We start from the raw sequence: 20499 nt of genomic DNA, 5'->3' as shown, positions 1-20499 counted from the left end.
ATAAACGTTGATTCTAAAATTTTAGCAAAATTATTAGCGTGTAGGTTACAGCCACTCATGACTAAGCTAGTCCTTCCGGACCAGTCAGGTTTCATCCCAACTAGAGCTACTACACAATACTAGGACGCTATTCGCACTCTCCCATTATCTGATGCCTGAAACTAAGGCGGTGGCGGTCATGCTAGATGCCGCTAAGGCATTTGATTCCATTGAATGGTCGTATTTGTTGACAATGCTTAGAAGGATGCGTTTCCCTCCCATGTTCCTACAATGGGTACAATTGCTGTACACACGACATACAGCAAAAATTTGAGTAAACGGCTAGATCTCTGATCCGATCAATATAGAGCGAGGTACATGACAAGGGTGTCCTTTATCCCCTTTACTATTCGCCATCGCCCTCGAACCCCTAGCCTGCAAGGTCAGACAAAAGCATAAACATTCAGCTTTACAATTCAATAACAGACCACTGCATATCTCGTTATATGCGGACGATATGCTGCTCTACGTGCGAGAACCCAAACAAAACCTAGACCCACTCCTTCGTGAATATATCAAATTTGGAAGGCATTCTGGACTCCAGATAAACTGGTCAAAATCATCTATCTTCCCCCTGACAGACACCACCATCAAATATTTAGGGGTATGGTATCACATAGATCCTGAAATTGTTATGCGAACAAAATATGGAAGAGTATTGTCTTCCCTGGATGACAAAATCAATCGCTGGATACAATTGCCACTATCACTTGCTGACAGGATTGCTATTGTTAAGATGGTAATGCTTCCTAAGCTCCTCTATCTTTTTAACAATATCCCGATACCACCCCCAAGAGAGGTATTCAAACGAATAACGGCGGCAGTATTACGGCTGATTTGGGTGGGAAAGCAGGCCCGTGTAGAGCTGCGTACCTTAGCTTTACCGTACTCCAAAGGGGGACTGTGTGTACCTGACTTTCTCCTTTATTATCTGTGTGCCCAGGCCCAATATGCTACATACTGGTATCATCCCATCCAATACCTAACACACACGGCAGTAGAGGAAGGAGACGCCTTACCAATTCCTTTGTCATCTATAATAACACATACCTGCCCTCCTTTACATGCCAAAGACATTAACACGATAGACGCCACCAATAAGGCGTGGCAAAAACTGGGACACCTGGCAGATAAATTGCCCCTATATGCACCGGCATTGCCGTTAAATCATCATCCTGAACTCTCTGTTACCAATGAGAAGGTGGGTATGAACTTGTTACGCCAGGTTGGGATAGACACCATGGGGGACCTCTATAGCAATGGGATGTTTAAGACTGCGCAGGGTCTGACATATATTACAAACCAAACACTGCTGTTTCAATTCACCTACCACAGGCTGCAGGGGGCAATTAAGAAAGTCTACCCTTGTTTCCCTGCTGGACCACCTCAACTAGACACGCTGCATCTAATTGTGACCTCACCAAATACTACACATTTGGTATCACAGCTCTACACTACGGCGCAGAATGAGATGAAGTACACGACTGATAGGGCGCGTGAAAGATGGGATAAAATCCTTGACCCGCTCACGCAGGACAAATGGCGAACCACCTGTGCCCTGACTCCAATGCTAACCCCCAACGGCAATCTCCGAATCCTGCACTTTAAGTATCTACACCAAACATGTTATACGCCTGTGAAACTGTATACATTTGGTCTTCGAAATGAAGCGTGCTGTAGGCGTTGTGGTGCCGGTATGGCGGATTTCATGCACCTTGCATGGAGATATTTGAAAATACAAGTTTATTGGGTAGAGATCACCCCTTTGTTGACAGAAATGGTGGGGGTTGACATTATATGTGATGCCCGAACCTGTTTATTGGGTATAATAGGGAATGTGCGAGCTGTGAAGCGGAAATTCTGTATGATAGCACTGCTACTTGCCAAGCGGAGAGTTTCCTTATGTTGGGAGAGCAAACTGGCGCCAACCAGTAAACAATGGGTTTGTGACCTGGCTTATTGTCGCAATACATTGCAGACGTATGGAGAAGAGTTGCCAGCACGGTCCTGTCCTAAAGACTATTGGCAATATCTCACGACTTCTTTAAATGAACATCCTTCTGACAAGTAAAGTTAACCATAATTGCTGTACCCTCTATATGCATTCTAGGTATTGTGGTGTATGAGTTTCAATTATACTATGTTTTGCATAATGGGATGACGAATGCAGTAGAGTAAAGGTCCGAAATGTTTCCTATGTTTAACTGTCTGAAAATTCAATAAAAAGAATAAAAATTAAAAAAAAAGGTTTTAGATACTATAAGGAATCAGCTATTCATGAAGGAGTAATAAGGCATAACCATTAAAAAACATTAAGTAAAGATTAAGAAGAGAAAGTTTCAGCCTTGCAATTACATTTTCACATTGCCATATGTCATTGCTTTACATTTCTGGACTAGAACAATATTAATTCTAGGAACCCTGAAATGAAGACAGACATTAAAAAGATGCAGCACAGCACCATTTATGTCGGTAAAAGATTTCTTTAAAAATCAAAGAAAAAAACTGTAGGTGTGTGTCTGAATACAGATAAGAGCACAATAAATATTGCAAGATGGTGGTACCATCATACAAAGTACTGCACAAGTGCTAACTTGCATGAGAATGATAATAAAGTCAGTGTATTGAGACTAAGAAAGTGACTAGTGAATTTCCAATCACTCTCCTTATCTTCCTCTCGGTCTACCAATTTCACCTCGCTCCCAATCGCTCTATGGAGGGAAGTATAGAGGAGAGAGAGGGAGACATTAAAGGAGAAAGAGAAGAGAGAGAGGAGAAAGATATCACAAGGCAAAATTAATTCACGTTCATACTGTGTGTAATGTGAATACAGAAGGTACAGAAGAGCAGATTCACGAAAGATATCAACCAAAATGTAACAGTTTAACATCCGACCTTCAGTGTCTCGCAGAATGCACAGTTTAAAAAGTGAAGAACATCACTGTAATCTGCACTGATGTTTCTCTGTCGACCACAGAAGGGTAAACTATATGCTTACACAGAAACCTTGTGATGACAAAATCCTTTGAATGAACAATGAAAGCCAGTAAAGCATAAACAGTTTAATTATTAGCATAAACCGATAAATTATTTGTCCGCAGTATCAAAAATATTAATTATATTCCAGGCCTCATCAAGTGGGGCTGAAAAACGAATTCCATTAACTGGGTCACCAGAGAATATTAAGGGGAAAAAAACAATACAGTGTCATTTTTCAATGCTACTGGGGAGTACCTTAAGCGGGCGATTTGACCAAGCCACCGACAAGACCAATAACAGATATAAAATGTTTTTAAACAGCATAACAAATCAAGGCATGCTTATTTTGGACCACCAATACATATGCCAAGCACAATTAAGATGCAGAGATGCAGAGATGCCAGGGCGGGGTCTGCCGTGCTGCAAGATGGCCGCTTGCTGAGCGCACTATGCCGGCCGAAAACTGATCCTGAAGTAATCCGGCTATCTAGAGGCCAGCGCCATGCATAAACCGCCTCTAGGCTATGCCTAAATGGTGCAGCATCGAAAGGACTGCTTGTTGCAGGTTCACAATGCTCCTGAGGCGAGCGGAGGGCCCCAACGGATTGCGGCCTGGATGGTGCTATTGAGACCCCGGGCTAAAGTGCGACCACGGCACTGCACGAAGCCGCTGGGCTTCGCTTGACCCTGCGGCTGGAGCGCTATTGTGAGGCTGGTGGGGCTGCACTGGCTCCTGGTGACTGCACTACAATCCTGTGTTGAGTGGCGGGACCTGACGGAGTGTGGCCTGGTCCAGGTCATTGAGCCCCGTGCTCAAGTGCAGTCGAGGAGCAGCGCTGAGCTGACGTGATTGATCGACCCAGCGGCTGGAGTGTCATCGCAGAGCCGGTGGGCTATGCTGCCCCCGGGAACGAACTATCGCGAGGCCCCGGACGAGGTGTATGATCAGATCGGTCCATGCTGGGACACAAGGCGCAGAAGATAAAGCCCTGTGGCAACTGGTTGTGAGGCCCCTGAGCTTACCTGTGACACTTGTGTGAGTAGACCGGCGATCCTGCGTCGCTGCCGGATGGAGACAGCGTTGCAGGTTGATAACCTGTCCCCCTGCTAGGCCTGGTTATTTACTGGGGGCTGAGTGTGGCGTTGCGGTGGGTCCTTTGTGCGAAGGCCATGCCGCCATATTGAAATCAGGAGCATTGAGGCACGGTGTACAGAGGTCTGTGAGCCGATATGCCGGTTACGCCCGGCCCAGTGTGAAACTGTTAATGTACTAGTCTCTGCCTGCTGCTGCATATTAGCTGAACAGCTCAAGAGGAATAACACAGCCGATAGACAGGCGGCCGCCCGGCCCGGACGTCGACAAATCCATTCACTCGCCATTCCACTTGTGAGGAGGTGCGGTGGTTTGGATTACTCTCTGGTGGATTACCTGGCACGGAGTATGTGTATGGCACAGTAGGACTTGAAGGGTTGCGGCTGGGATAGTTACATTTATTTGTAGTGTTGCCTTGTATCCTGCTGTAGTCTCTGTGGGGTCCTTGTAACCCAGGTGCACATCACCCCCCTCACTCCGGGCCCGATTCACATAACTAACTTAAGACAAAATCCTAAACTTATTACTTTTGGTATTCACAGAAGGCATTTAGTAGTAGTAAAGTTAGGATTCTGTCCTCAGTCTGTCCTACTACTTTTGGTATTCACAGAAGGCATTTAGTAGTAGTAAAGTTAAGATTTAGACTTAAGACAGACTTAAGACAGACTTAAGACAGACTTAAGACAAAATCCTAACTTTACTACTACCAAGTGCCTTCTGTGAATACCAAAAGTAGTAAGTTTAGGATTTTGTCTTAAGTTAGTTCTGTGAATCAGGCCCCACCAGCCCACGTGGAAACAGATTAAGGAGCTCGAATTACAGTTTTACACAACAGACTATCATATGGTTGTAGCCCCACTGAAAGAGAAACTGCTTGGATTTGAGGAAGAGTCCCAGCGCGAGGTGAAGTTTTTGGGTAAGTATGTTCAAGCTAGGAGGTACGGTGAGGGTGTTAGGCCTGGGAGAACACTGGTGTCAAGGCCCGAAAGAAATATTAGACTCGTTCTCACAATTCTACACTATACTTTATACGAAAACCCATGGTTCTGTCCAGGAGGCCCTCGGCCCTTTCATGACTCGGAGTTGCTATGGTTGGGTCGAGGACATAGGGAATACCTGGATGTTCCATTTACAGTTGAGGATGTTACCCAGGTAATTAAGAGTCTCCCACTGGAAAGGGCCCTGGGTTCTGATGGCCTAACCACGGCCTTTTACAAAACATATGCTGAAGAACTTGCTCCTCATTTGATGGAACTCTACGAGGAGGCCCAGACTTCGGGTATTTTACCACCATCAATGCGTGAGGCAATTATTATCACTCTGCTGAAGCCAGGGAAGCCAGAGGAAGAACTTGATTCTTACAGACCACTTTGGCTAATAAACATTAATGTGAAATTCTTAGCAAAATTGGTAGCAAATCGGCTGCAGCCTCTGCTCCCACTGATTGCTCGCCTAGAACGAATCGGGCTTAGTCCCTGGGCGATCCACAGCACATAACCTCAGGTCCTTCTTTACGGTAGTTCACTATTTACACCCTGACTCACAAGCAATAGCAGTTTTTCCTGATGCTACAAAAGTGTTTGATACGCTACAGTGGTCGTATCTATTTGCCGTTCTGGAGAGGATTGGGTTCAGTCCCTTGTTTCTTAGCCTAGTGCGAATGTTATACATGAGGCTTTCTGTGAGGATCCGTGTGAATGACATGCTGTCGGATCCGTTTGTTATATCGCGTGGTACAAGACAGGGGGCCCTTTGACCCCCTTGCTCTTCGCAATAGCGATGGAGCACTTGGCAGCACGCATTAGGCAACATCACACTTCTAGGGGGCTTGGTTTTAGCAAAAGGGGACTCCTCATATCATTATATGCAGATGACGTGACATTGTACATGGAGGACCCTGCGTCAAACAAGGCTCATATCCTTCGTGAATTTATTAAATTTAGAGGTCTTTCCGGTGTCCCCATAAATTGGACTAAATCAACTATAGTCCCCCTGACAGATACTACCACCCCTTTTCAAACTGATTTCCCGTTCAAATGGGCCGATGGCCGGTGAAATATCTAGGCTTTTGGCTGAGTTTAGACAAATAGGGTATCTGGGATATGAATTATGGGCGTACAGTTGCTTGGTTGGATGAAAATGTTACAGCGTGGGCTGAGCTCCCCTTGTCACTAACTGGGAGAATTGCAATAGCCAAAATAGTGGTCATAAAGAAGCTATTATATTTATTTGCAAATATTCCAATTACACTTACGCAAGCTTTCTTTAAATCGCTTCATTCTTCCCTCATTTCTATGGTCTGGGCGGGTAGATAGGCACAGATTTCGTGGGAATTTTTTTTACCCTTCCCTTGCACCAGGGTGAGCTGGGAGGCCTGCATATATAATTGTATGCAGGGAGTGCTCGAGCTCAGTTTTTGCACTATTGGGTACACCCCACCCCCTTTCATCCACACACAGCCGTGGAAATGGATGTTGCGGCGTCAGTACACCTCTCAGTAGCATTATATCAGGTCTATAAATGACCCAGAGATGGCATTGATACAGTTGAAACCCTGCGATGGGCGTGGGACAAACTACGGGAAAGAGCTAAACTGAAAATCCTATATGCCCAGTCCATCCCTTTGACACATACTCCCATGCTAACTACCATGGGTGAGGGTGCAAGCAGAGCATTAGCACAGAAGATAGGTTTGTGCATGTTTGCAGACTTATAACCTGAGGGGCTATTTCGTTCTCCCCTGAATCGATCGAGGGCAGTGCCTTTTTCTGAACTATTCTTAAATTTCAAACTCAGGGCTACATGCAGGATCCTACTCAATATATTCCAGAGTCCCCCACCCACACTACTAGCACTAGAAAATGTGTTGACGTCAGATTCTCATCATAGATTAATTATACGCATTTACAATAACATGCAAAACTCTGCCCCTCGGTGCACCCTAGAGCACTACAGGCGTGGAATGAAGAATTGCCAAACCCGCTGACGGAAGATCAAAGGACATATTGTTCGACCCAGCTCACGGCTCTTTCCCCTAATTACAAGTTACGTTTGATTAATTGTAAGTATCTCCACAGATTCTATAGGACCCCCTCCCACCTACACCACATGGGGGTCAAAGAAGATGATAGCTGCTGGAGATGCAGTTTAGCCCGGGCTACGTTCCTGCACATGGCATGGAATTGTCCAAAGCTGACCTCATTTTGGTCTGACATTCACTATAATCCATGACATAATCGGCATGTTAGATGATCCAAACCCATTGTTCGGTTTACTGGGTTATGTCAGACACGCCAGTAGCATTTCGCAAATTACATGCTATGCTTTTACTCTTTGCTAAGCGCCGGGTGGCTATGCATTGGGGCGGAAGGGACCTCCTTCCATGAAAGAGTGGATCCAAGAGGTCACATTTGGTCACACGCAATTAACCACTTTTTGGGAATTGATGCAGTCGGCATCCAGGCCTAGAGGCATCTGGCGGCCTTTCATGGAGTGGGCACGCACCCGACAGGGTGAAGGGGGGAGACTCTCCGGGATCATCAGGGTATAAGTAAATATATGCTAGACAGCCTGGGGGCTGGTGACATTTTGGTATGGGGGTACTCTACACACTGGTGCTCCTTCCACATGGGTAGGATAAGAGGGCCCGGTCCCGACTTGGGTGTTTGGGTATAATGGAATTCACATTGAAAATATTATGATCTTTGCTGTATAGTGATTTTTTATTCAGGAGTGCTATCTTTATTTCATACAGGTAGAACCGTACCTTTGATTTATTTACTGTGCATTATAATAGTACGCAACTGGACAGCGAGATAGTCTGTATGCAACTGTTTTTTTGTTTATTTTGAAAACGCCAAGAAAGAAAGAAAAAAAGGAAAAACAGATAGAGATGCCAAAAAATAAGCCTGCAGTTATTTAGGCAAAAATAATCTTGTTAGTTTAAATTGATCCACATTATCACAGAGGACTCAAAATGTACTGTGGATTTGTGCAGCGAGCTTATCAACTGTGAAGGTATCCACACACTTGAGCAGGTCTTCACCTTCCTGTGGAATTCAAGAAGCAAGGAGGAGGCCTGATGTATTAAGGTCATTCCAGAATTTGAGTGCAATGCATGAAAATAAGCGACCTACAGTTCAGCTTTTGTGAACGCGAAGTGTGTGCGAGCGAATATGTGATGTGTGGCTGATCATAGGTGTCTGGTCGGCTGGTAAAATAGTATGCGGTTGCTCAGGGTGTTCAAAAAAAGTAAGCAAACTAATATCTTCAAGTAACAATTTTGAAATAAACACCAAGACAGTACTTGTTGATCAAGAGAAAACTTACTAGCAAATCAAGTAGCTAATAAAAATAAATTTCCAATAAATGTAACATCCCAAGGAACACATACAAATGTTTGAATGGACCTGTGAAACTAAAACAATTGAATTTCACAAAACTAGATCTGGTTAAAGTGACATTGGATTTTTAAGAGAAAAAGAGGGTCAGCCCAACAACAACCTCAGAAACGTTTAAACAGTTTACCCAATATAAATGCTATTTTCATAAAATAAAACACTTTCTTGACAAATGAAAATTAGAATGTATATTCTTACTACCTCCCGTTGCAGCTGAAGGTAAAAATTGCATATTTTCAAGCAAAGCCTTTAGAAGAACGCATCCAAACCCTTGCTGACTTGGATCACACTTTCCATTGCTAGAATAAAGGAAAACATGTACAAATAATTTAGTAAAATAAAGCAATGAAGGCGAAAGGGCAATATTTATTCAGCAGTTGCACTAGGAAGTTACTTCTCTATAACATTAGGTATGCACGTTAGATCTACATGCCTTATATTACTCTTTCGTGTAAGAGTTCAATCGGGTGTTGTTTTGAAGTTCTGAAAACAAATCAAAGGCAATCAATTTCTACTCGAGGTTGATTAAGGCAAGGAAAACTCGCAAAATATTTAGATTAAATGCTATACTCCTACTGCGTGTAAAAGTCCCCTCTGAGGGCACTTTTGTCTTTAAAACAGGTAGTCTCACAATGGGATGCAGTCGACGTGTAACAGATTCTACTCTGCATAATAAGTGTTGGAGCAAAGTCATTTAATTTTCAGAGTGAATTAGGAAATGAGAAGCAAGTGGTGTAGCAACGAAGAGGACACAGAGAAAAACATGTTATTTACCTTCAGTATCACTATTCCTGGTTAATATTCTAACTGGAAATTCCTCACCAATGATTATACCCATGCGCCAGTGTGCCAGTGCACCAGTTGACTTATGAAATGTTTTATAGCAATTGCTACAGCACAGAGCCACATGTGAGCACCACACCTGCGCTGACATAAGATGAGCTTGAACCTTTCCGTGCCCTCAGGTGAATCTACTATGTCGTATTGGAAACAACCTGGGTGAATTTAATTTGGGACCTTTGAAAAATCACAGGAGTCTGCTCCACAGAATAAGGAGAACAGAGGGCGGGGAGGAATCTGCTGTTGTAATGTCCGCCAAAAGGATAATGTTACTTACTCAGAAAGCATCTGTTCTTGGCATGTAGAGCTGTATATCACATGCTTTGCATACTCCTGCCATCTAGTGTTGGGTCCGGATGTTTGCAAGTTGTTCGAAGAAGTCTTTCCAGTCACGAGGTAAGGGGACTCCTCCGTTCGATGATAGTGGGCATAGGCATTTACTCCATTGTACAATTGTTTTCCCGCAGAGGGTGAGACTGGAGTTAGTATGTGTAGAATTGAGAAGTTCATGCATATGTATGTAAACTGAGAACTGCAACAACTACAGGAGACCGGGAAGGTGGGCGCATGTGAATCTACAGCTCTACATGCCAAGAACAGAAGCTTACTGGGTAAGTAACATTATCCGTTCGAGGCATGTGAGCTGTAGATCACATATTTTGCATAGACTTATGCAGTAGTATGCTCCCAAAGCGGTGGCTAGCCTGTAGTTGTTGTCATTGTTTGAAACAGCTTTTTAAGTACTGCCTGGCCTACATTAGCTTGTTGCCTTGCTAACACTCCTACACAATAGTGTTTGGTGAATATGTGCGGTGTAGACCATGTTGCTGCCTTACAGATGTCAGCTAGGGGAATATTCATAAGAAGGCCATAGTAGCCCCTATTTTGCAAGTAGAATGCTCTTTAGGGGGTATTAGCAAAGTTTTTTTTTACTTTCACATAACATGTCTAGATACATTTCACAATCCATCTTGCAATGCCAGATTTAGATATGGGGTTGCCTTGCTGTGGTACAGAGAACGATTCAAAAAGGGGGTGGTGATGGACAAAGTGTCTGAATTAAGCAGAACACTCCTACCCAGTCAAAAGATCAGGGCTTGATCCATCACCGTTTTTAGCTCACTGCACCATCCCAGTTCAGAACCTGGCTACATGCAAATTAGTCTGTCCCTGGCCCAGTGCATCATGGGAACAGGGCAGACCAAACTACCATGCCAATTCTTTACTGGAAAGGAAACAAGCTTCCGGGGACCGGTTTCTGGCATTACAGCCGTCACGGCCCGGCTTGCTTGAATCCTGATGGTGCAGTGAGCAAGGGACTCACATCTGAGTCTGAGTTGGTGTGGTAAGCAAATGATCCAATGCTGGAAAAGGTGGTAAATGTGCAGGAGAACGCGGTGGAGGAGGAGAAGGGTTGGTACCAACATTCTTCTTCTTTAAAGGAATTGTATAATGTATTTCCTCTTACTCAGGTTTGGGCTTCTGAAGCAGTTTCTTGACAAGATGTCCTGCACCAGGATTAATGTAAAGTTCCTTTTATTTTGGGTCCGATTTGGGAGGTGGGACGTCGAAAGTCAGATCCTGCAGCTTTGAAGTAGCATTTTTCGGTTTCGGCATCGAGGACTTCGGTGCCGGGGTGGAATGACTCTTCGGCGGGAAAGCTTTGGGTTTCTAAGCTGTTTTCGATTTCAGCATCGAGGGTTTCGGCTCCTAAGCAGTTTTCGGCTTCGAGCCTGAAGGTTTCCGCTCGGTGCCTATCTTTGGCCGACCCGAGCCGGAAGGCTTAAACGATGTTTTTCGGTGCCGAGCTGGGAGGAGTCAGAAACATCTTCTTGTTGCCAACCGTGGCCCAAAGTAGGAACCGAAGCCTTTTGCTCGGTCTGAATTTGATTTCGAGGCAAGGGATGTTTTGTACTCACGGGACGTTGATCTTGTGGTATGTCGTCTTCCATCTCAGAGTTAGATTACGGAATTGATCGATACAGGCTCTTTCTGCTCCTCTTCGGGCCCTTGAACATCAAGTTCTTCTTGCTCTGATTCTTCACCGAAGATATACAGTGTGTATTTGGCATTCTGGCTTGGCATTTCACGAAGATCGCAGAGCATTTTCTTCGATCGAAACGATCTGCACGCGTCGCAGTCTTGTTCGTTGTGTTCCAGAGATACGCACAGGTTGCACACTTCGTGCGAATCGGTGTGCAGATACTTTGCGTGGCACCAAGGACAGAATTTGAATGGAGTCCTTTCCATCAACTGCGAGGTGGACCAAAGCGGTTAGGCCCAACAGGCTTCCACGAGACTTCCGTTCAAAATAGAAATATTGTTCGACCGATACGATACGCGGAGAAGTGGGATACGCGTACAAAACAGTACTGACATGGGTATAGTTGATTGTGCACCATGGGGAACCTGAAGAAGGCTTTCGAACCATATCACAGCAATTCACTTTCGAACCATATGGCGCAGAAAACAATCTAACAATGGTGTTGATGCCCATGCACACTATCACTGAAAGGAGGAGTCACCTTACCCTGTGACTGGAAAGACTTTGAAGAAAAACAACTTGCAAACATCCAGACCCAACACTAGAAGGCAGGAGTATGCAAAGCACGTGTGATCTACAGCTCACATGCCTCGGACAGAGCATTACAACATGGATACTTCTAACCACAGATTCCACACCCTCTGAGTATTTACCAAAGTGGTACCTCCAAAACGATGGAGGTTCTGAGAAGGGAACCAACACCTAGAAGACCTGCAGGACCAAGTGGACAAAAGGGACCCTTAGCAGACTTGACTGCTAAGGCAGTAATGATTGGTGAATGTATGCATGGATGCCTATGTAGTACCTGTCAGACGTCCAGTACTGGAACACTCCTCATCAGCACTGCTGAGTCAGCCTTGGCTCTTGTGCAGTGAGCGCTTAGACTTTTCTTGGCCAGGTCCTAGCATGTTTTATACAAGGAATGATGGCCATTTACTTGAAAAGGGTTCTTTCGTGCCCAGCTCTTCCCCTCCTAGCATTGGTAAAGCTGGTCATCTACGCAGTACTAATCATTTCTCTCAAAGTAAAAACTGAGCTATTTTTGGGTCCAGCCAAGGCAGCCTTCCCTTCTCCTCTTTAAAAGGGAAGACAGGAAGGGTAATAGAATGGTCCACATGGAAGAGCAACACAACTTCCAGCAGAAAGGTAACACTAGTCTGCAGCACCAATTTGTCAGGAAAGAAGATGGTGTTGAGGGGTTGTACTGCCAGTGCCTGGAACTCACTGACATGGCACACAGAAGTAACTGCAATGAGGGACACTGTTTTGATAGTTAGCAGTTGCAGAATACAGGTTTGCATGGGCCCCAAAGCTGTACACATCAGGGATGTATGGACCAAGTTAAGGTCACATTAGGGCATAATGAAAGGTGTCAGTGGGAACTTGTACCTGACTCCTTTCAGAAAGTGCATAACCACAGGTGACTTGAATAACAAAAGTTGGTCAGGTAGACATAGAAATGCAGAAAAAAACTAACCTTTAATCTACTAAATCCAAAGCCTTGGTGGGCAAGAGATAGCATAAACAAAGATGAGTTAACTTGGCATGTAAAGCATCAACTGAACATCCCTGCACAAGGAACACACACTTAGCCAATGGCCCAAATATATAGATTTGGTAGACAAGCGCCTGGTTGCAAGAATAACATCCAGTGATTCAAAACTTAAATCTAAACCACTCAGTGCCACTGCGCAATTCCCAAGCATGAAAATGTAGGTTTTGGAGATTTGGGTGGAGGACCCTGCCCTCCTGCTGAGAAAGGAGGTCCTCACAAAGAGGTAGTCCGATCGGAGGGCAAATGCTCAAAGTCACTAGATAGAGGTGCCACACTCTCCTGTCCAATCATGAGAAACATGCCCACGGCAAATGGAATGAGTCTCCAGGAAGCATCCTAGTTGAAACACAATTATGGTGTAATTGTGACTATGCATGATCTCGGTGGTGGCAACAAGATCCAACCAAGTCATGCCCCACTGGACAAGGAGACCTAGAGCCTCCTCCAGATGAAGACGTGACTCCTGGTCCTCTACCTCATATCTGCTCAGCTCGTCAGCGCTGAAGTCCAGTGAAGCCAGCAGATGACTTGATTACAAGAGAAATCCCCTGTCGTTTGAGCCACATTCAAAGGTGCAGCACCTCCTGACGGGTCCTATGAACCCATACTCTGGTGTTACAGAACCACATAGCTGTCATATTGTCTGCTAAGACATGAACTGGCCTCCCCGTGATGGATTGAAGATATTCAGAGAAAACTGAATGATGCGGAGATCTAGGAGATCAACATGGAGCTTTGCTCCCTTGAAAACCAAAATCCCCTGATCTCCACTTCTCCAAGATGGAAGTCCCATCCCAGACTATGCATCGGTCATCAATGTAAGCCGATTGAGCAAGGTACTAAAGCCTCCTGCAAAACAGGTTAGTGTCCACCTGCCAACCAATGAAGACCTGAAGTTGTCTCCTAACGCGCACACTGTAATCGTCTAACTGAGTAGGCAATTACACTGCAAGGCTTGCATTAGTCAGTGGGCACTTGAGGCCAGTAGAATGCACAAGTCAAAGAAGATTCACAATTAGCTGTGCCAAAACTCAGGAGTGAGACCAAAACAATGGGATAATAATTGAATGTATGGGATTCGCTGCGCAGGAGGAAAAGCCACAAATACAGTGTCAAGGATGTCCCCTATGAAAGGAATCATCTGCACAGGCATGAAGTGGGACTTTGGCATGCTGATGGCAAAACTCAGCATGTAAGAGGTGGAGGTGGTCTGTGGCAAACTGTGGAGAGCCTGCTTTCAGCAGCCAGTCATTGCAGCATTGAAATACATGCATCAACGACCAGCGAAGATGAGACGCAACCATCTTTGTAAACATCCAAGGGGCAACAGTAAGTCTACAGGGTAGAACAGCAAATCAGAAATGTTTTAACAACACTGCAAGCCAATGGCAGCATGTGTGGGACAGCAGGATGGGCACATAAAAGTGCATGCCCTGCACTTTCAAGAGCACCATCCAATCTCCACTCATCAAGGGAACAAAGTACCTGGGCTTAAGTCAGCAACCTGAGTTTGTCTTTTTACAAAAAGGCATTCTAAGAGTGAAGATCTATAATTAGTCAGAGCCTTCAACATTTTTTGTGCACCAACAGAGCAGGAATAGCATTAATTGCCTTTCTCTATCTCCGGTGCTTTCTCAATGGCTCATTTGGCTAAAAGCAACTCCGCATCAGAATCTAGTGAAGTCTTAGCAAAAACAGGTGGGGTTTGTGTGGGGAGCAGGGGTAGGAGGAAGTGATGGGTAGGGTGCAACCTCTGAGCAATCTAACACCCACTGACCCGACGTAGTGGCATAAGAGGTGGGTAGGAAAAATCTAATTATTGCTCCTACGGGCCGAACAGTTGAAGCGAACTGCTGTCCCTGGTTGTGTGCACAATGCTAGCGCCATTGTGTCCTCTTCAGCCACGAAAGGGCTGTACTGGCTACTGCATAGGTTGCATGGGTAGCATCTAGCAATAGGCGAGACCCTCACAAGTATCCTCTGCACTTATGGTACCGCTGGTGGAACTGATGTGTTGAAGAAGCCAGGTCCAAGGAAAGTACTGTAGCCCACCCATCCTTTAGACACTTGAATGCAGAAACAGTCTTTTCAACAAAAAAGTGTGGTGCCATCAAAGGGCATGTCCAACTGAGATGCCAACATGTCTCCAGAACAATCCTGTGGTGCACAGCCAGGCATGGAACCAGACTACTACACTGGTACCCATTGTGCATCCACACAATCCATCATGTATAGGCCTGTTCTTAAGACTTTTTTGCTGCACCTTTCCAGTCTATATTATCTGGTCAAAGGTGTTTCAAAATTAATCAGGGACAGTCTACAGGATCTCACAGGTCATGTCCCATAGAAAATGTGTGTATTGTTACAGTAAGTAAACAACATTCAGGCACTGTAAGGCCAACCTGGCCAAATAAAATATTCTTTTTGCAAAGGTGTCAATACACTGATTCCCTGCCAGAAGGCACATTAAGGAATGCTTTTGGATTCATTTAAACTAATGAGCTCCTTGGTGTCAAATGCTGGATCAGAAAGGACAGAACGCCAGATGGGGCTAGAATAAAACGTAGGCAGCTTTCAAGGTTTCCATCTGTACCTCACTTGAAAGGCAACCAGGGCTCTGAGGTTAACAGGTTGTAAGATCTATGTCAAAAGGTTAACATTGGTTTCTACTAAGACCAGTAATAAGTGACGTACTTCAACTTCTCAGTCAACACTACAAAGAATAAGGCAGTCTCCTCACTTTGGGGGAGGGCTGGTAATGGAGGAGGAGAGACAGTAGGGGTCTAGGTCTGTCCAAGGGTACTTGTCAGTTCCACTGGCAATCTGTCGATCTAGGTAAAGGCAAGCATCCTAATAATGTGTGGGGTACAAGTTATTCGCTTCCTCAATATCATCTTTGTCAAAAGAGGCCTTCTGAAGACCCGAAATTTTGAAGTCCTATCCAAACAAGGCTTCCATCTTCCTATAGTCATGGTGTTGAGGGAAATGCTGGGGGCCCTTCAAAGGTGGATAGTCCACCTTAGTTATCTCAATATTATATAGGCCTATCCCAAGCCAAACTCTGTTCCGGATCCGAGATGGGCATTGGAAGTGGATCCAGGGCTGATGCCACTTGCAACTGAGTCAACACCAAGGTAGTCTACACGCACTAGGTCTCCGGTGCCCGAGTGCATGCATGTGCCAGCGCTGGCACCACAGGGTCAGTCTGCGCTTGAGCCAAACCAAATAGAAATCTAAGTGTAGACCCCTGTGGCTCCTTTGGACACAAAGGCACGGCAGAGAAAATGAAAATCATCACGAATAGTTGCGGCATGGCCTCCATCTGCTATGGGGTTGAATACAGCCCGAGAAACTCAGGCTATGCTTGGACCAGACTCATAACAGGCTCAGAGTCAGATGAGAGGGCTGGAGTGAGACCAACTGCCTGAATTGTACCTGGCGTGGGAAGAGCAAGGCAGACTCACCTAATTTGGACTTGTGCTTGTGGTGCAAATTGCCCCTGGTGTGGTATATAAATAAATAATACCGGATCTATTTTTGACTGGACATAGTAATAACAGATAGCTCAATAAATAAGAGTCAAGATTCGAGGTAGTAGGAGTTTGCAGGTTTAATACAGCATAAGGACAGGAACAGGACAACCTGCACAGGAATAGGATGGCAGCGCTGCCGGGGGCAGGATCGGAATCGGCGTAACATTTAATAACAGTGCACAAGTATATATACTAAAACAATTGCATTACAATACATACAATAGGCGGAGCAGTGGGTGTGGTCAATAGCAGTCGCGAAAGATAAGGGTAAAAAGAGGTGTAACAGAAGGCGTTTACATAGACATGTGATGTAAACGTAACAGAATATGTCATAAATGGGACGGAAACATGGAGGGGGCTACCTGAGGAGCCGGGACCTCTAACCTAGTGGTGCGCGCAAACTGACAATGACGTGTTACTAGGAGAAGCTGGGGGCTATGACTTCTGCGCTAGGAGCAGAGACTGAAGTCTGGAGAGTCAGGGCGACATGTACCTAAACACTATCTAGTATCTGATGTTTAGAGAACATGTTGATATAAACTAAAAGTTATCGGGGTAAAGGCTAACAGATTCTAAGACTGGTGCATGCATTATTCTACATGTAGTGCGTGTTGAAGAATATGTAATGACCATTAATACAGTATTTCTCTTACATGGAGACGTAAAGGCTAGACGATGACAAACTATTGATGCGATTCAGTAGCTTAGGAATGCAGAGAAGGAGGGCTGGACTGATAACTAGAATCATAACATACTTTTGGCAGACTCGGAGGCAGGGCCAGGCCAAGCCGGGCACTGTGAGGCAGGAAGTAAGTGAAGGGTCAGGAATACAGGTGGGGGCTGTATCGCTCCTCAGCGAGGGCTCAGGAGACAAGAGCTGAATCTGGTGTCCGGGCCCTTTTGAGGCCTAGAAACTGGGACTTTTCAATGAAATAACGTTCACACTGGGAAACGTGGCAACGTAACCTTACATAGGCCTAATACTCGTAGCTTTCACGAGAACTGGAAACTGGCATACTAGAGATGGACACAACTGTAAGTGCGTCTTTAATCAAACATGGGGAATACATATGCATATTAATCATGCACATGCAACATAAGATGGGGAACACGTAGGGACACAGAACATGGCAAAATTTACTTTTCCACATTCCCTCCTTGTCACTACGTTTCCATCAGGAAACATCAATATTCATGATACCATCTATTATTTCATACAGTATCATTTGCTCGTCTCGAATTTTCTTGGAACTGGATTTAGAACGGGACTTGGGACTAGGAATACAAGAGGTAGCACAAATGCCGCAAATCGCAGGGCCACATTGTATACAGAGGCAGCAAGTAAATATGATCGCTACTGCAATACCTAGAAAGGACAACACTTTCCATCCCCAGGCGGAAATTATATTCCAGAACCAACCGGACCATGTCCAGGTGCCTGGATTTTGGTGTAACAGATGGGCAATTTTATGGAGTCTGGTTATAGCTGAATAAACAGACGGCGCGTTATTAGGAATGAAAATGCAGCAACTAGATCCGATGACTCTACATGCCCCGCCCCTATCGGCCAGTATGACGTCAAGGACGAGACGATTCTGGAGCACGACAATTCTCATAAAGGATTGCTCTTCGGTTAAGTTACCTAGAGCAGAGGTAGTCTCAATCACTACTGCTTCAAGTGTTCTGGTTAATCTACGTATCAGTTTACTATTTACGACAGTACCTAAGTAGGGAAAGACACCTTTATTGATATCTATGTATTGTTCTAGAGCAGTTTCAGTATAATCAACAATCGGGAGGTCTCTCTTGTGTCTAGTATGTACTAGGTGGGAGTTCCTATGATAGTCAGGTGGGGCTAGAAAAACTGGTGGCAGTAGGAAGGCAATGTAACAGGTTCCCTCCCAATCGAGGGGCAAACAAACATATGCGGTCTGACCACAAACAAAATAAGAATGACGTGAAGCTTTGAAAATAGATTTCCCACTGTCACTATACTTGACAATAGTAGTACAATCACTATGTCCTACATGTACGGAACCATTCTTTCTGACACATAATTCACCTATGACTGGTAGTACTGACATAGCAGGTAAGTCTGGAGTAGTATCAGACTGAACATTCAGGACCATGAAATTCGAAGAATAATTACCCAAATTATAAACTTCATTTTCTAGATCTAACCCTGTTCTGTGGGGAAGACCTTGCTTGTCTGGAAAACATGTACTGTTCAGAAAGGACATATCATTTGAGGATGACGTTAACGTGGACCATGCTCCACATGAACCGTTATGTGAAAATGGATAAGGAAACAGTGGCAGAACTCCCTTCGGTGTCTGGAAAGGGGGGAGTCGACCACACACCCAACAATTAGTGGCATTGCTGGTCTGGTGTGAATAATGTAACATGCGGATAAAGGAATTATTTCGCATAGCAAGACGATAAGATAGTTCATGAGGAGGCAGATCACTAAACGTATGCTCTACTGTAGTATTAGAAGACTTATTTACATGAGAAAGTGGAAAATATAAATACAATGCATAACTTATGCAGGTAATCATAAGGCTGAGATATAGCAGAAAACATAAAATAATAATGCAACTTTTAGAGTTCTCACTAACTCTCTCTCTATGGGGGTCTATTTTATACATGTCAGAAACCGGTCTAACCGTTTCACCTAGGGGAGGACTTAGACAATCAAACTGGCTGACTTATTTTGCTAGACCTTAATTTTAACTTATACTCCTGCTGCGGAGTTTTCTCTAACAGGGAGGGTTTCGTATCAATGTCATTTGCGGGACAGTCCTTGAGAATAGTACTTTGGCAGTCTTTAAAATCCTGGGAAATGTTCTTGGAAACGGTCTTTAGTCCATAAAACTTCTTTACATGCGACAAATGCACCCAGCCCTTCCTGCCTTCCAGCTTGACGGCAGTACGGGTGGCCAGGAGGACTTGCTTGGGCTCCTTCCAGCGGGGCTCCAGCGGACTTGAACGATCAAAGTTCCTTACAAGAACCAGATTTCCGGGAACGATTTCATGCGGTGCCACCTCGGTATTGTCTGGAAATGCGGCGGCAACCTGTGAACGACAAGAGTGTAGGGCAGACATCAAGGAAGCTAGGTAATCTGTCAGCATATTACTTGAAACATCTGTAATACTTCGGGGTCTAGGTGTACCCCACATATTCGGGGGGCGGCCGAATACGACCTCGTACGGGGACAGACCTGATCTGGAATGTGCGACCATGCGCATATAAAACAGAGCGACTGGCAGAGCAACTAGCCAATCTACACCTTTTTCTTGACAGATTTTAGCAATACGTATGTTCAGGGTCTGATTATGTCTCTCTACTAGACCGGCTGCTTCAGGATGGCGTACACAATGGAACTTCCACTGGTACCCTAACAAAAGGGAAACGTGTTTCATCAGTTCAGATGAGAATGGCTGGCCGTTATCAGAATATACGACCCTAGGGAGTCCATAACGGGGGAAGAATTCACGAACCAACTGCTTGGCAGTGGTCGCGGCTGTGTAATCTGGGACTGGATATGCTTCCGTCCACCTGGACAAAGCGCATACAACTACAAGGACATACTTGAAACCTCGACATCGCTCCATCTGAATATAATCCATCTGGAGGACTTCAAAAGGGTGGTCAGGGGGTTGGAATCCACCTTGTTCCACCGGGACACTTTTACCTGGATTGAACTGGCAACATATCATACAGGTACGGACTTTCTGCTTGGCTGCAGCTCGTAAATGCTTGTTAAACCAAATGTTCTGAATACTGTCTAACATAGCTTTTTCTCCTAAATGTGCTGGACTATGTGCGGTATTGATACTGACTTGAACCATAGAGTCGGGGAGAAACCATGTGGCTTTTCCCTTCGTTACCCATCCCTGATCTGTCTGGACCCCTCCTTGTTCGGACCATTTCTTGATTTCATCGGGAGTAGCATGTAACTGGATATCTATGACATCTTGAGTAGGGTCCTTAACTGTCATACAGGTAGTCGGAT

General features: G+C 44.9%; 1 protein-coding gene across 4 annotated transcripts in view; it reads right to left on the bottom strand.

Moving 5' to 3' along the window:
* Nucleotides 1-20499, bottom strand: part of BIRC6 (baculoviral IAP repeat containing 6) — a 2208279-nt gene that overhangs the window by 1641768 nt on the left and 546012 nt on the right. For all 4 annotated transcript variants that reach the window (XM_078648748.1, XM_078648749.1, XM_078648751.1 and 1 more), the window contains exon 20: nucleotides 8713-8810. In XM_078648748.1, the coding sequence (XP_078504874.1) occupies nucleotides 8713-8810 (98 nt within the window). The remainder of the gene's footprint in view (nucleotides 1-8712; nucleotides 8811-20499) is intronic.

This window comes from Lissotriton helveticus, chromosome 6, assembly GCF_964261635.1.
Source record: "Lissotriton helveticus chromosome 6, aLisHel1.1, whole genome shotgun sequence".
In the NCBI taxonomy this organism is placed as follows: domain Eukaryota; kingdom Metazoa; phylum Chordata; class Amphibia; order Caudata; family Salamandridae; genus Lissotriton; species Lissotriton helveticus.
This window is presented reverse-complemented; position numbering and strand designations above follow the sequence as displayed.